Below are 14,644 nucleotides of genomic sequence, written 5' to 3'. Positions count from 1 at the left end.
CTTGCTGTATATCTGGGTGGCTGGCCCCTGATGTCCTTCTCTCCTTTTTCTCGATCCTCAATCTTTATTCTCAGATTTATACTATTTATTGCTCTGCCTTCCAGCCCTGCTTATACTTTTTCCTGCCTTGCTATTGGCTGTTCAGCTTTTTAGTAGACCAGTCAGGTGTTTTAGACAGCCAAAATAACACAGCTTCACAGAGTTAAACAAATGCAACACAAGAGAATGCAACACATCTTTGCATCATTGAACCAATGCTCCACAACATAAACAAATGTAATATATCTTTAACTAATATTCTACAACAAAATCCCATTAGAGCCTAGTTGGTTGCTTCCATAACAGGCTTATCACTGTTGTACCAACTCATTAGTCATTCTTGATCTGTTTAGGTTTTCTGTTTCTTCATTAGGTATGTGTTTAGGAATTTATCCATTTCTTCTAGATTATCAAATTTGTTGGTATATCTTTATTCATACTAATCTATGATCCTTTGTATTTTTATGGAATCTATTATAATGTATACTTTTTCATTTCTGATTTACTTATGGAGAATTTTTCCTTTTTTTTCCTTTTTTGAGATAGTCTCACTCAGTAGCTCAGTTGATCTGGAATTCACTATGTCACTATGTTGACCAAGCTGGCCCGGAATTCACAGAGACCCCCTGTCTCCTGAGTGCTGAGAGTAACAGCATGCATGGTCACACCTAGCTCTTAGTCTATTTGTTTTGTTTCTCTTTTTTTTTTTTTTTTTTTTTTGAGATTATAATGTAATTACATCACTCCCCTTTCTCTTTCCTCATCCCTCTTTGCTCTCTTTTAAATTCATGGCCTCTTTTTTCATTAATTGTTGTTATTTGCATACATACATACATACATACATTCCTAAACACATAATACATAATTTTACTGTATTTATGTTTTCAGAGCTGATCATTTATATTAGTAGTAACCAAATTGGTTTGCCATTCCCTGGGGAAGACTGTTTTTCCCACCATCAACACTCCTTCCATGCCAGCCATCCTTTGTGTAGGGCTGAACCTTCAAAACCCCCCCACACACACACACACACCCTGACCCCACATTAGCATATCTGTTGTTGTCCTTGTTCAGCTCATGTTTTGGTTTTACTGGTGATAAGACTTTATGGGTGTAGCTTCTGACATTTCTAGAGATATAATCTCATAGCAAACTTGAAATCTGAAAATCAAAAGTAGTAATAACTATAGTAAATGTGAAATGGTACATCTTTTTAAAAGTCCACATTCTTCTGCCTCTTACAACCTTTTTCCCCCTCTTCCTTAACCATCCCTGAGCCTAAGGTGCAGGAATTGTCTTGTAAATGTATCCACTGAGACTTTGTCGATTTTTTAAAAACATAGTTATTTGTTTCTGTAAACTTCTTGCTAGTACTGCTTCATCCACAAGGTATTGGTTTGTTTTAGTTCCATTATCATGTAGATCAAGAATTTTTTTATTTCCTTCTTTATTGACTCATTGGTGATTTAGGTATTTAATTTCCATGTATTTGTATAACTTCCAAAGATTTTATTGTTATTAATTTGTTGCTTTATTTATTGAAAGATATTCAACTTTTAAGAATTTGTTCAGATTTGTTTTATGTTTCTTATCACCTATAACTGCTCTGTGTGCAGTTGAGAAGAATACTTATTCTGTGGCTTTTGTTTGGGATGTTTTGTAATTGCTTGTTAGGTTCATTTGGTGTAGGGTTCAGTTTGATTCCGATATTCCTTTTTTGGGTAATCTGTATTTTGCTGGTTATCCATCCTTTGTTGAAAGTGAAGTATTAAAGCCCCTCTAAGGGACTTACTGTAATAGAGCACATCTTTCTCTTTAAGCTTGTTAATATTTCCATATGTATTTGAGTGTTCTAATATTGAGTATGTATGTATTTTCAGTTGTTAGTTCCTTTTGTTGAATTAGCTGCATTGTTATATAATGACTTACCCTTGTGTCTTTAGGGTTTTTTGTTTTGTTTTATTTTTTTCTGATTTAAATGGTTCCTGCTTTCTTTTGGATTCTATCTCTGGAATATCCTTTTCTTCTCTTAACTCTAAGGTACATTTATCTTTAGAAGTGTGCTAGGTTTTTTATTTGTTTAAGTAATATGTAGGTGAGTCCTTTTGTAATTCCACTCAGCCACTCAGACAATTTAGTTCATTTACATTTAGCAAAATCATTGATTGTTAAGGTCTGACCCAGCCATTTTGTTCCTTGGGTTTTTGTTTTGTTTTGTTTTTGCTTTTTTTATAGTTTTTCCTGCTTAGAGTTTTACTTTGTGGTTAAGTAGTTTTATCTACTAATGTATAGTGATACTTTATTATTTTTGATGTGTCTATTAAGCTCTGTGCTTTATCTTTATGATGATACTTAAACATCCTTCAATTATAACAAGCTGTTTTAAACTGATAGCAACTTTTGATTATAACAATGGGGGCAAAAATAATAATAATAAAAACCTTTGTACTGTACTACATTCCTCTCCACATTTTGAACCTTTATACTGTCTTACTTCATTTCTAGTATAGTGTTTCCTTTTTTTTTAGATTTGATGAAAATTATATAAATGGTCTATGTACTATGTTTATATATAGTATTAAAGCATTCTGAATTCATTTGTATTGTCAGCTCTTCTTAAAGAGTTTTGTGCCTTCAGGTGTTTTCATCTTGTTAGCATCTCTTATTTCAGTTTGAAGAATTCCCTTTAAGCAGTTGTTCTGGGGTTTGTTTTTGTTTATTTATTTATTTTTTTCTTTGCTTGTAGGAAGAATGTGGTAGTGATAAATATGCTCAGTGTTTGTTTGGAAATGTCTCTTACCTCTTGTCATTTCTAGAGGCTAGCTTTGCTGGGTATAGTATTCCTTTTGGGTAGCTTTGCTGGGTATAGTATTCCTGTTGGCTGACTTTTGGTTATTAGGTGTCTTTTTGTTTGTTTGCTTTGCTTTGTTTTTCTTCTTTTTTTTCAACGTGTGAATATCATCTTAGTCTCTTCTGGCCATTAATGTTCTGCAATTCTTCAGTTGAGTGCCTGAGTGGAATTGAAAAAAAAAAAAAAAAGACTCAGATACATACTACTAGAAGGCAATAAAAGAAGCCACATTTCACCTCGAAGGACAGATGTACACTTTTGAACCCTTTACATGCTACTTGTTCCTTTTTTTCCCCTTGTTTTAAGAATCTTCTTGTCTTTAATCTTTGAAACTTGGTTATAATGAATCTTGCTTTCCCATCCTTCTTGAATCCTAGTAGTCTGACTATTTGCTCTTTGAATGCTTTCATGTAGTTTCTCTAACCTTTAGATAGTCTTACTTCTTTTTTTCTTTAGTCTGGTTTGGGAGGTAGCTGATTCTTTAGCTTGTTTCTGCTATTGATGCTTCTAGCACATTTTTCATTCTACTTGCCATGCTTTTGGCTCCAAGATATAAGTATTTCAAATTTCTTTGGCAAATTGCAGAATTATTTGCATACATTGTCTTGAGGTTCCTAGAATCTCTTTAAAACATCTACTGTCTTCAGAGATCACACACTTTGGGTGGTTCCAATGCCTTGTTTTGTTCTTTATTGGGTGCCTGAAAACTGTGAACGCTCATTGGCTTGCAGCACTGTCTCTGCATATTGGAAGTTTAGATGTTTATTACCATCATAGTAATCTGCCCTTTTTAAAAAAATACTCATTCTTCCACAATATTCTGTTTATTATTTTCACCAAGACTTTGGTCACTGTCCTTGTTTTAGCACTAGATGGTATCCTCAGTCTAGATTTTTGTCAACTCTGTGGTTCTCTTGATGTCATTATTTCAACACTAGAGAGTGACAGTCATCCTATAAAGCTGACATTTGTTGATAGGAGGAAAGACATAGACATTAGGAGCTCTGTAGAAAGGTAGATAATGCTGTTAACATCTTTCTACCGAGAGCCAGGGTAGGCTCAAACAAAAGCTGTTTCTACAGTTACTGATCTGTGTTCAGCACTGAAGGATTCTTGCCCAGTACTCTACAGCTTTACTATGGGAGGTCTGGTCTGTACCTCCAAAATTTGCATCTGTCTCTGTCTTTTGTTTCCAAATGAAGTTACTCTGTCTTTGCTATCATAGATACCATAATACTTGGTCTTACTCAGAGCTCATAGTCCATCAAAATGAGTGTAGGACAGAGATAGGAGAAAGGCCCACACTGTTGTGGTCTCCCCAGTTCTATGGTCTGTTTGTGGTCTGAGACCTCTGCAGGTCTGGAGGTACATATGCCTGGCCACTCAGAGTGTAGTTTCCACCTGCTGCTAGGATGGGTTTAAAGGTTCCATCCATGGGCACCAGGCTCAAGAGAGGGGCTGCTGTGTTCTATCTCATGTTAACTTTTACCATGGTAGGCCTGACATTCAGTTCTGAAGAAAACTTGTGTGGTTAGTTTCCTGTCCTTTCTTTAGCAGATGAAGTACACATTGTTGTTCAGGTCCAGAGTTGCATGTCCCTTGGTTGCCACAACTGATCCGAAGATGACCTGTGCCTGAGACTTGTGGCTAAAGGACTTGGTATTGTCCTAGAGGTTTGCTCAAGGCCAAAGCTGTAGCTTTTAGTGGTGTAGCCTGAGCACAAGTCTGTCTTGTCTCAGGTTTCTTTGCCTGGTACTGTATTTTAAAATATATTCTGGTAAGTAATCTAAATATTTCAAGTGTTATATATTAGTTCATTTAATCATTTTAAAGACCCAGTGAGATGATTCTTATACTTTTACAGTGGAGAACCATAGCTCTTAAATACTAGAATTAAGAACCAAGGAAAACTTAGTGTTTTATTTATATGCATATTATTTATGTGTTTTGGATGTTAATTAATATACAAATTATTAGAAATAGTCTATACACATATATAACTTAAAATGTAAATTACATATTAATAGTAATAATGCCATTTAAATTTTATTAGGTGACATAAATTAAGAGCTGTGATATTGTCATGTGTTGGTAACAAAGTGAGCCAAAAGACACTTTCATATACTACCAATTACTTTGAAAATTATTACAGTGAGGACTGGGACTTCAGAGTTTGTCTAGCATGTGAAGCTATAGGTTCAATTCCCAGTAATTCAGGGTGGGGGTTATTATAGTTACTTTGAAGAATAATTTGTCAAATTTTTTAAAATTCTTATTTGCATGTGGTAGTCTAATGTCATTGCAGCATTCTTTATTATGGCAAAAAACTAGAAGTAAACACAATGAAACAGAAATTAAAAATAATGGCATTGTTCATACACTAGAAAGCTGTACCAATTTAAATGAATCAGCTAGAATTAAACAAATCAGCATGAATTAATCTCAAAAATACTTGGCAATGATGTGAGTCATAGGGTATTCTTCTTAAGAAACACTAAACTAGTGGAGTGTGAAGTGCTAGCTTAGGCTTTTAATATTTCGTTTTCCCTAATGACTTGATGGCTTCACACCAGGCTTCCTTTCATGTGTTTGTTATCTGGATGTCTTCTTTGATGAAGTGTTTCATTCATATCTTTAGTGAGCTTTTAGAGTCAGCTTGTCTTTTGAATACTTTTTAAGTTCTTTAATCTGGCTATAGTTTGTTCATCAGATATTTGATTTTGCAATTTAATATTTCAAAGCATAGAAGTTCTTAATTTTGATAAAATGTATTTGAACACATCTGTTGTAAGTGGCATTTTTTTAAATTGCAGGTACATCTTTGTTGAGCTAAGAGTTACAGGAATTACCTTTTAGATTTTCTAGTAGTTTAATCATCTGCAGTTTTGCTTATTAAGCCTATAGTCAGCTCTGAATTAACTTAGGAATCTCATATAATCATGTATGGATTGAAGTTTATATTTTTTTATGATTAGGTTTCCATTTATTTTGCCATCATTTATTGAAGACTTCTCTAACAAATTACTTTCAACCTTGGTTAAAAATCAGTTGACTCCTTATTTATGGTTTGTTTCTAATCTCTGTTCTGTACCATTTATCTTTTGTGCTAATATCGTACTGTTTCAGCTGTAATGACATAATAGGCCTTGAGTCAAGTGGTATGTTCTCTGACATTTCCATATGAACCATTTTATATTTCATTAATGTCTAATAGCTTATCAGTTTCTTTTCAGGGAAAGATCTGGTTTTAATTGGAATGACAGTGAATCTATGATTCTATTTGGGAAGAATTGCTGTATTTTTATTATTATTATATAAAAGTATTTTCAATTTGGCATGATTGTAATCACAGCACAAGGGAGACTGAGGCAGAAGGATTCTATGAGTTCAAGGCAAATCAGACTACATTGTGAGTCCTAGGATAGCTTGGGCTACAAAGTGAAACCCTGTCTCAGAAAACCAAAAAATTAAAAAGTAATTTTTAAACTTTTATTTAGTTTCAAGTTTAACTTGGTATATAGAAGTGTGTAGTTAGGTCTTTACCTGTTAAATTTACTCTTCTAATAATCTTTTTTATAGAATTTGATAGACCTTCTACATAAACTATCATTTTATTTTACCATTAAGGCAGCTTTACTGACTCCTTTCCATATAGATGCCTTTTATTTAGTTCTTGTGCCTTTTTGCTCTGACTAGACTTAACAGTACAGTGTGTCATGGAAAGACATGCAGACAACAAATACTTGTATTACACCTGACCATTGGAGTACAGCATTTAGTCTTTTACTACTAAATATGATGTTGACTATAGGTTTTTCATAAATACTGTCTTAACTTGAGGAAAACCTTTTTTTCATTTATTTATTTTTATTTTATGAGCATTGATTGGTGTTTTGCTTTCATGTATATCTGTTGTGAGGATATCAGATCTTCTGAACTAGTTACAGACAATTGTAAGCTGCCATATGGATACTGAGAATTGAACCTGGGTTCTTTGGTCTTTCAGCCAACATTCTTAACCACTGAGCCATCTATCCAGTGAGGAGTGAATACTAGTTGATTAGCGTGTCCTATTAAGTTTAGGTGTTAGTTGACCTAGTACTTGGAAAATGGAGGTGGAAGATCTTGAGTTAGGGTCACATAATTTGTTTGATTGAAGACAGCCATGGCCACAGGAGATTGTATTACACAGATAAACAAACAAGACATAAAACAAAAATTTTGGTGTTAGATTTTTTATTAAATTTTTTCTTTTTGTTCTTTTGGGAGAGTCATGTTAGCTGATATTTCAGATGTTAGCCTTGCATTCCTTTAATAAACCCCAGTTGGTCATCACTTGTCATTTCTTTTTTGTTGTTTTGGTTTTTTTTTCGAGACAAGGTTTCTCTGTATTGCTTTGGAGGCTGTCCTGGAACTCGCTCTGGAGACCAGGGTGGCCTCAAACTCAACAGAGATCCGCCTGCCTTTGCCTCCCGAGTGCTGGGATTAAAGGCATGTGCAACCAACATTCTGTGTCATTTTCTTATTGTTATATTTATACAATGTTGAGTAATAGGGTTGCTAAATATAAAAAGCAAAACCTTTTTTATTTTAAACTGCCTTTATTTATTGTATCAGGGCACACATTTTGGAGGTCAGAGGAAAACTTAAGGAAGTCAGTGGGCTCTCTGTCTACAAAGTAGGTCCCAGTAATTGAATTCATGTTATCAGGCATGGCAGCAAACTACTTTCTAAGCCATCTTGCTGGACCATGTTGCTAAATGTTGTTAAGAAGTTTTGCATCAGTGCTTTTGAAGGATATTGGCCTTTGATGTCTTTGTCTTGATTTAATAAAGAAGGTAATGCTATACCCATAGAAGGATATGCAAAGTGCTTCTGCCTCCCCTTTCAATTGTTTGTGGGTTTGGATCATGATCATTCTGTCTTAACGCTTGCTATAGCTCACAAGGGAAGTTACTCTGGGCTGCGGTTTTCTTTGTAAGGATTTTTAACTAAAAATTCAGCCTGCTTATTGTATACAGAAATATTTAGGTAATATAATTTTAAGTGAGCTTTGTCAGTCTTGCTTGTTTTGAGACAGTGTTTCATTATGTAGACCAGGCTGACCTCACCTCACAGAGATTCATCCACCTGCTTCTCCTTCCTAATTGCTGGGATTAAGAGTGTACTACACCAATACATTGGCCTTAGTTTGTATCTTTTAAAAGCGTTCATATTTCATCAAAATTGTATTTATTGGAATAAACATTATTCAAGTTACCAAATTATTCATGTTATTCATGACATATTTCTTACTATCTTAACATATTTTGTAGAAACTGATGCAACAGTTACCTATTTTATTCCCAAGGTCAGTAATTTGTTTCCCAAACAAATCTTGAAAGGTATATTATTTTCACTGATTTTCCCTAACAACCACTTTTTTGGTTTCATTAATTTTTCTTTTTTTTTCTTAGATTTCTCTGTTTTCTGTTATTTTTTGTTTGTTTGTTTTTTTCAAGGCAGGCTTTTTAAGTGTAGCCCGGGGTGTCCTGGAACTCTTTCTGTACACCAGGTTGGCCTCAAACTCAGATCCTCCTGACTCTGCCTCCCAAGTACCGGGATTAAAGGTATACACCACCACCACCACCCTGGTTTCTTTTCATTATTGTTTCCTTCTTTCAACTTACTTAGGTGTTATTTGCACCTTTCCTAGTTGTTTTTTGTCTTGGTTTGATTTTTTTTCTTGGTAAAAGCTAAGGTTGTTGACTTTTTCCTATATGCGCAATTAGTTACTTGATTTTTTTAGTATGTCTTAATTCATTTTGAAATGCTCTTTAATTTCTCTTTGAAATTTTTTTTTCCTGGCCCTAGAGTGACTGAGCAGTTGTGTTATTTGGTTGCTAAACATGCCTAGATGCCTTTCTGTTAATGGTTTTAGATTTTACACCATTGTAGTTAGTGGGCAAACTTTGCATCATGATGTCCATTCTTTTTAAATTTATTGAGATGCAAGGCACAGTCCATATTGATGGTTGTCTGTATATGTGAGACAATGTGTATCTTCACATTGTTGGCTGAGTAGTCTATAAATGTCAGGTCTTATTTGTTGATGTCTTCTGTATTTTTTAAAGCAGTTTTCTGTTTATCTCTCTTATATGTTAAACATGGATTTGGGGATATAAGCAGGAGAAAGGTGAGAACTTAGGCTTGGTTTTTATGATTTGTGATGCAGGTAAGGACACCTGTTGAGCATCAGAAACAAAAGAAAAGGGGTAGAGAGATTGGTAAGAGTTAAAGGTTAGAATAGTGGTTAAGGAGTCTAGTACCAAATAGGGAGTATAATCAAACATAAATGAATTTTATGATTATACTTGAGTCTTCCAAGATATGTCATTGTATGTTTGCAAATACCCCAAAATCCAGAGAGTTCAAAATCCCTAATAGTTCTAGGCTCAACTCTTTTGCATAAGGAATTCTCACCTGTAGTATTACCCTGAAAATCATATAGATACTGTAAGTAGCTTTGACAGAGGCAGAAAGCAATTTATAGTTAATATAGAAAGCAGTTAAAAGAAGTTGAGAATAATTTCTTTCCTTTTTAAGAAGAATGCGTTTTTCTCAACGGAACTACCAATAATTCTTTAAGTAGTCTAGCAGCAGCAACATTAAAATGAAAATTGTGAATTTAGTGTAAGTCAAGTTCTGTGCTATAAACATTTGCCTGTATTATTCCAACCTTAAGACTAAAGAGAAATACTGTCAATATTAGATTGTCTTATATATGAAAAAAAATGAGACTTAGTAAAACTTAGTAACATTCTAAAGACTTGCTCCACCAGGACATGATGAGTTAAAATTCGGTCTGGTTATATTTTCCCTATGCATATTAATTGTTTTCATATCCTGATTCCATAAGAATCTTTTGTTTTGTTTTGAGTTTTACGAGAACAGCCCTCTTTGTTAGTGGCTCTCAAACTTCTTTGACTATAATAACCATAGTTAAAAATGCATCTCACATGGAACAGTATGCACACATACGTGTGTGTGTGTGTGTGTGTGTGTGTGTGTGTGTGTGTGTGTGTGTGTGTGTGTTTCTTGGAAATCTAATTCGATTTCACTCATGGATTATAATCTAGATTTGAAAAAAACACTGTTTTAGGTCAGGAGAGTTACAGACCAATCCAGTAATTGTGTGGACAGTGGGAGGGGAACACTGATGTTTTGTTACCTGAAATAGTGTTCTATATAAAAAAAGATTGATTTATTAAGGTGGCTTTTTAAAAATGTAGACTTAAAGAGTAATACTATTTTTGCTTATTTTTAAAGCTTTCTGATCCTTCTGATTTACCAAGGAATGCCTTTAGAATTTTTACCATTCTTGTGGAATTTTTATGTATTGAGCATATTGATTATGCTTTAGAAACGGGGCTTGCTGGTAAGTATACTTCTATTACCTTTCTGCTAAACTCCTTTGGTCCTGTTTGGTTGACCAATACTCACAATGCTGTTTTATGTATGACTTCTATGTGATGAATTCAGTTCAATACAGTGTATTTTGAGCTTCTTTAATACTAGGATGTTTGAGGTGATGGAAACTAAATATAGGCATAATTCTCTCATATTGTTTGTATCTAGTAGAATAAGGTCGTAGACTACAAAACTTGGCACAATATATTGACAGAATGTATAACAATGCTCTATGCTGTAAAATGTCAAGGAGCATAAATAAAGATAATAATTCTGCTTAGGAATTAAATAATGAAATTTAGAGAGAAAATATTCAAAAATAAATCTGGAAAGGAATAAATTATATTAAAGTTTTTGGCCTCATTCTTTTGGGTTTACTTCTTTGTATTATACTATAATGACATCTTCTCTGACTTCTAGTCTCCTTCACCTGGGATAACCTGACCCCATGACCTGTTAAGTGGGTATCTCAGATTTAATGTTTCAAAAATGAAACTCTTCAGCCAGGCATGGTGGTTCATGTCTGCAATCCCAGCTTACAGGAGGCCAAGGCAGAAGTCACTATGAATTTGAGGCCAGCCTAAAGTAACAAAACAAACTTTCTTCCTCTAACTGTTCTCTCAGGATTTTTAGGAAGTCATTATTTACCAAACCCTTAACCTTCCTGTTTTCCTTGCTGATAGCCAGTTCTTCAGCAAACCATGTCAGTATACATTCAAACAGAACTTGTTTGTCTACTTTGCTTTATCTACTGATGCACCTTGAACACTGTTATCTCCTAACTGGTCCTTGTGTCCAATCTTGCCTTCCCAAGTTACTATGTAATAGCCAGACTAATTATTATTTTCTTGTTGAAGACTCCTTAGTGATTTTATCTCTTGTGGGGAATAAAAACGAACTGCTTAAAACAGCATGATCTATGTGTGGCTCCACGTGTTCTTCACTATGCTGCATTTCCCTTGGCTCTTTATAGTTGTCTTTAAAATCTGACCTCAACTAAGATGTCAACTTTTCAGAGACACTGTGCTGATCACCTTAGATGAAGTAGTGCTCCTGTTGTAGCATACTTATCCATTATTCTTATTGAATTGACTTTTTATAATAATAAAATCACAGTGACATTTCTATTTGTTAGTGTCTGTCTCCTGTCAGCATTCATTTAGCACAGACTTTTTACATGCCTAATCATGGAGTTCATACTCTTGTAAAAATAATAGACAAATGATTAAGAAGTACAGTAAAGAAAATCAAAACTGGGTAAGGGGTAAAGAATAGTAATGAAGAGGCAGGGTGAAGGGTTTATAGGCAGGAATTCTTTTTCTTTTACATTATTTATTATTTTGTGTGTGTTCACACATGTAGAAGTCAGAGGACAACTTGCAGGAGTTGGTTCTCTCTTTCCACCATATTTGTTCCAGGGATCGAACTCATGTGGTCAGGCTTGACAGCAAGTACCTTTACCCACTGAGCCATCTCGCCAGCCCCCCAAAAGCTTTTTATGAAAGGGTAGTCAGAGAAGGCCTCTGAGAAGACACATGAATCAGAGAGCTCATTAAAGTGGTGAGTAAACTGAATATTTGGAGTAAAACTATTTTTAGAGATAACAGCATATAAGTTCTCAAGTGTTGTAATCTCAATTTGGTTAGTATCTCTACCCCCAGCAATATACTCTGGCATGTAGAAAGTATATACCGCTCAGAAGGTCTCTTATTGGCTGTGTAAAACACCATCCTAGGAACCTTTAATAATGTACCAAATTTAGCCATCAATCAATCACTTTGGCATAATTCCAGTTTATTACCTTCATAAGCAACAATGTCTGTAAGTGTATTTTAAGTTAATTATAGCAGACTATTGACATCAAGTATTTAACCCATGCCAGTAGTAAATGACTTAGTGTGGTTATTTGTATTGAAGTGATTTAAATCTTCAGAGATGTGGTGATTACAGAAGATGTTGAATAAAAATAAGGGCCAGCAAAATGGGTCAGCAATAAAATTGCTTGCTGCCAACCCTGACAAGCTGAGTTCAGTACCTGTCTGTATTCCATGGTGGAAGGAGATAACTGACTCCTGAATGTTGTCCTCTGACTAATACACACACACACACACACACACACACACACACACACACACACACACACACTTAAATTGTTAATTTAAAAAGATAGCAAAGTAATATGAATTTAAATCTGATATGAAGACTTTATTGTTTATCTAGTATAGAAACCTCCCTATTTGTTTTAATAGCAATAATTCTGAACTTGGAAATGTTCAGGAAAATTTCATTTGGACTGGGAATATGCCGCATATGGTTAGTATTTACTGCCATTGTTCTTAATGATTACATAAAATTCTGTCAAGTGACGAGAGAGTGCTGGAGTAGCATTGTAGAGTTTACCCTTTATTCAAATTATTTGCTTTCGGTAAAATCCCAAAAGTATATTATGTATACATATTTTAAAATAATTTTCATTACTAAAATTTTTAATTTAAAATTCATTTTAAATTAAAATTTGTTTAAATTTTTGTTATTTATTTTAAATTAATTTACCTTTTTCCCTACAAGGCTTGTTCCTTACAATTTATGCTTCTTCTAGCCTATATGTATATACATATACAGTTTTGATGTATGTTATTAAATATTCTTCAATTTTCTTATATTATTAGCTAAGTACATTCACTAGTACTGTCTTAATTTTCATGTTTTATTGTGATTAGTATTTTCTACATGTGTTTCAGTTTTTTTATTATGTTTGTGTTAGCACCTTTAATTTTCCTACCAACTGATTGTTTCTTTTGTACAAAACAGCACCTTTGTTTTCTGGTTGTAAAGTTGAAGAAAAATCATATAAAGAGCTCTAGTTAATAAGGTTGTATGTTATCATTAGCTGTGGGTGTTTCTCTTAGTCTAGTCCTAATTTTGGATAGAAACATAGGCGTATAGAGCTAAAAAGAGCAAGGAACCTTGAGTCTGTAGGTTACTTTTTATGAAAAGGGGAAACAGATCCAGAAGGGTTCCAGTTCCATCTTTTGGTGTCAGAATGTGGTTGCCTACCACACAGAATAGTAGGAGATGTTGAGGAAATGCGGGTCTGAGATGATGAGATTTTGAATATTTTTGAGGAAAGAGTGGATAGAGTATGATGAATGCTGTGTGTAATTTACAGGAGAGGGTAACCCTGAACTAGAAGACCACAGGGAACACAACTTTAACTGTCAGAGGGAGGGCAGGAGGGAGACCAGGTTATAAGAAAAACTATTGGAAGTGTTCATGTGACATGGTCAAAGGTGGGGAAAGAAGGAGAAGGTAGAGCCCAGACTGTTGTTAAGTTTTAAAAAGCGACTGGAGAGAGAAAGACCATGCAACAGAGTTCAAGCAGGGGGCTTTTTTATTAGGGGGAAAGAATCATAAAAAGTGGAAAGGGGAGGGGGGATATCATCGGGTTCAGGAGCAGTGGGAGAGAGGAAAGGGGGGAAGAGAGAGAGAGAGAGAGAGAGAGAGAGAGAGAGAGAGAGAGAGAGAGAGAGAGAGAGAGAGAAGGATGGAAGGTGGGCAGGACCCTTTTAACAGGGCACAGGTGATGCTCTTAGTGGCAGCAGCTGAGGCATATCCTGTCAGGGTTCCAAAGGCAGGCCAGTACAGGTGCCTAAATACTAACAGGTGCTTTGTTGATTCATTTTTATCTAAATGAACCATGAGGATGGTTAACTTTGAATGAATTTTATTAAACTATTTAACAAAATTCTATAGAATCATTGCTGATTTATTAAATGACAGTTACTTTTATTCATGTGGTATATATAAAATCATTCTTTTCTTTTGCCCAGCTTTTTTCAAGGTTGGTTCTCATTTATTTGTGCCTTCCAATTTTAGGAATTCCATCATCAGATTCTAGGAATGCAAATCTCTATTTTTTGGATGTTGTACAACAGGCCAATACTATTTTTCATCTTTTTGACAAACAGTTTAATGATCACCTTATGCCACTAATAAGGTTAGTTGCATTTCATATTTTCATTGTTATTTCAATGAGTATTATGCTTTTATTATTTTTTAAATAATACGTGTTTATGAAACACCAAACAGGACAGTAGGTTTGAAACCAAAGTCTTTTCTTCCTTCCTTGAATTCATTGAATTCTTGTTTTCTCTTCCCACTGTGCTGTTAATTTTGATATATTTGAAAAGTTTTAAGTATCATAAACCAATTGGAAATCTAACATGAACAAGGCTTTCCAGCCTAGTGCAGCTCAGCAAATTCACATCCTTCAGAAGACAGAACAGGTACCAGACATGGTGGGGC

At 34.5% G+C, this 14,644-nt stretch overlaps 1 protein-coding gene across 1 annotated transcript in view; it reads left to right on the top strand.

Annotated features, from left to right (window-relative positions):
* Positions 1–14,644, top strand: part of Exoc5 (exocyst complex component 5) — a 52,247-nt gene that overhangs the window by 31,478 nt on the left and 6,125 nt on the right. The window contains exons 13-14 of the mRNA XM_027386571.2: positions 10,199–10,307; positions 14,216–14,336. Coding sequence (XP_027242372.1) covers positions 10,199–10,307; positions 14,216–14,336 — 230 coding nt within the window. The remainder of the gene's footprint in view (positions 1–10,198; positions 10,308–14,215; positions 14,337–14,644) is intronic.

This window comes from Cricetulus griseus (assembly GCF_003668045.3).
Source record: "Cricetulus griseus strain 17A/GY chromosome 1 unlocalized genomic scaffold, alternate assembly CriGri-PICRH-1.0 chr1_1, whole genome shotgun sequence".
In the NCBI taxonomy this organism is placed as follows: domain Eukaryota; kingdom Metazoa; phylum Chordata; class Mammalia; order Rodentia; family Cricetidae; genus Cricetulus; species Cricetulus griseus.
Note: the sequence above shows the minus strand (reverse complement) of the source record. Positions and strands in the feature narration are given on the sequence as shown.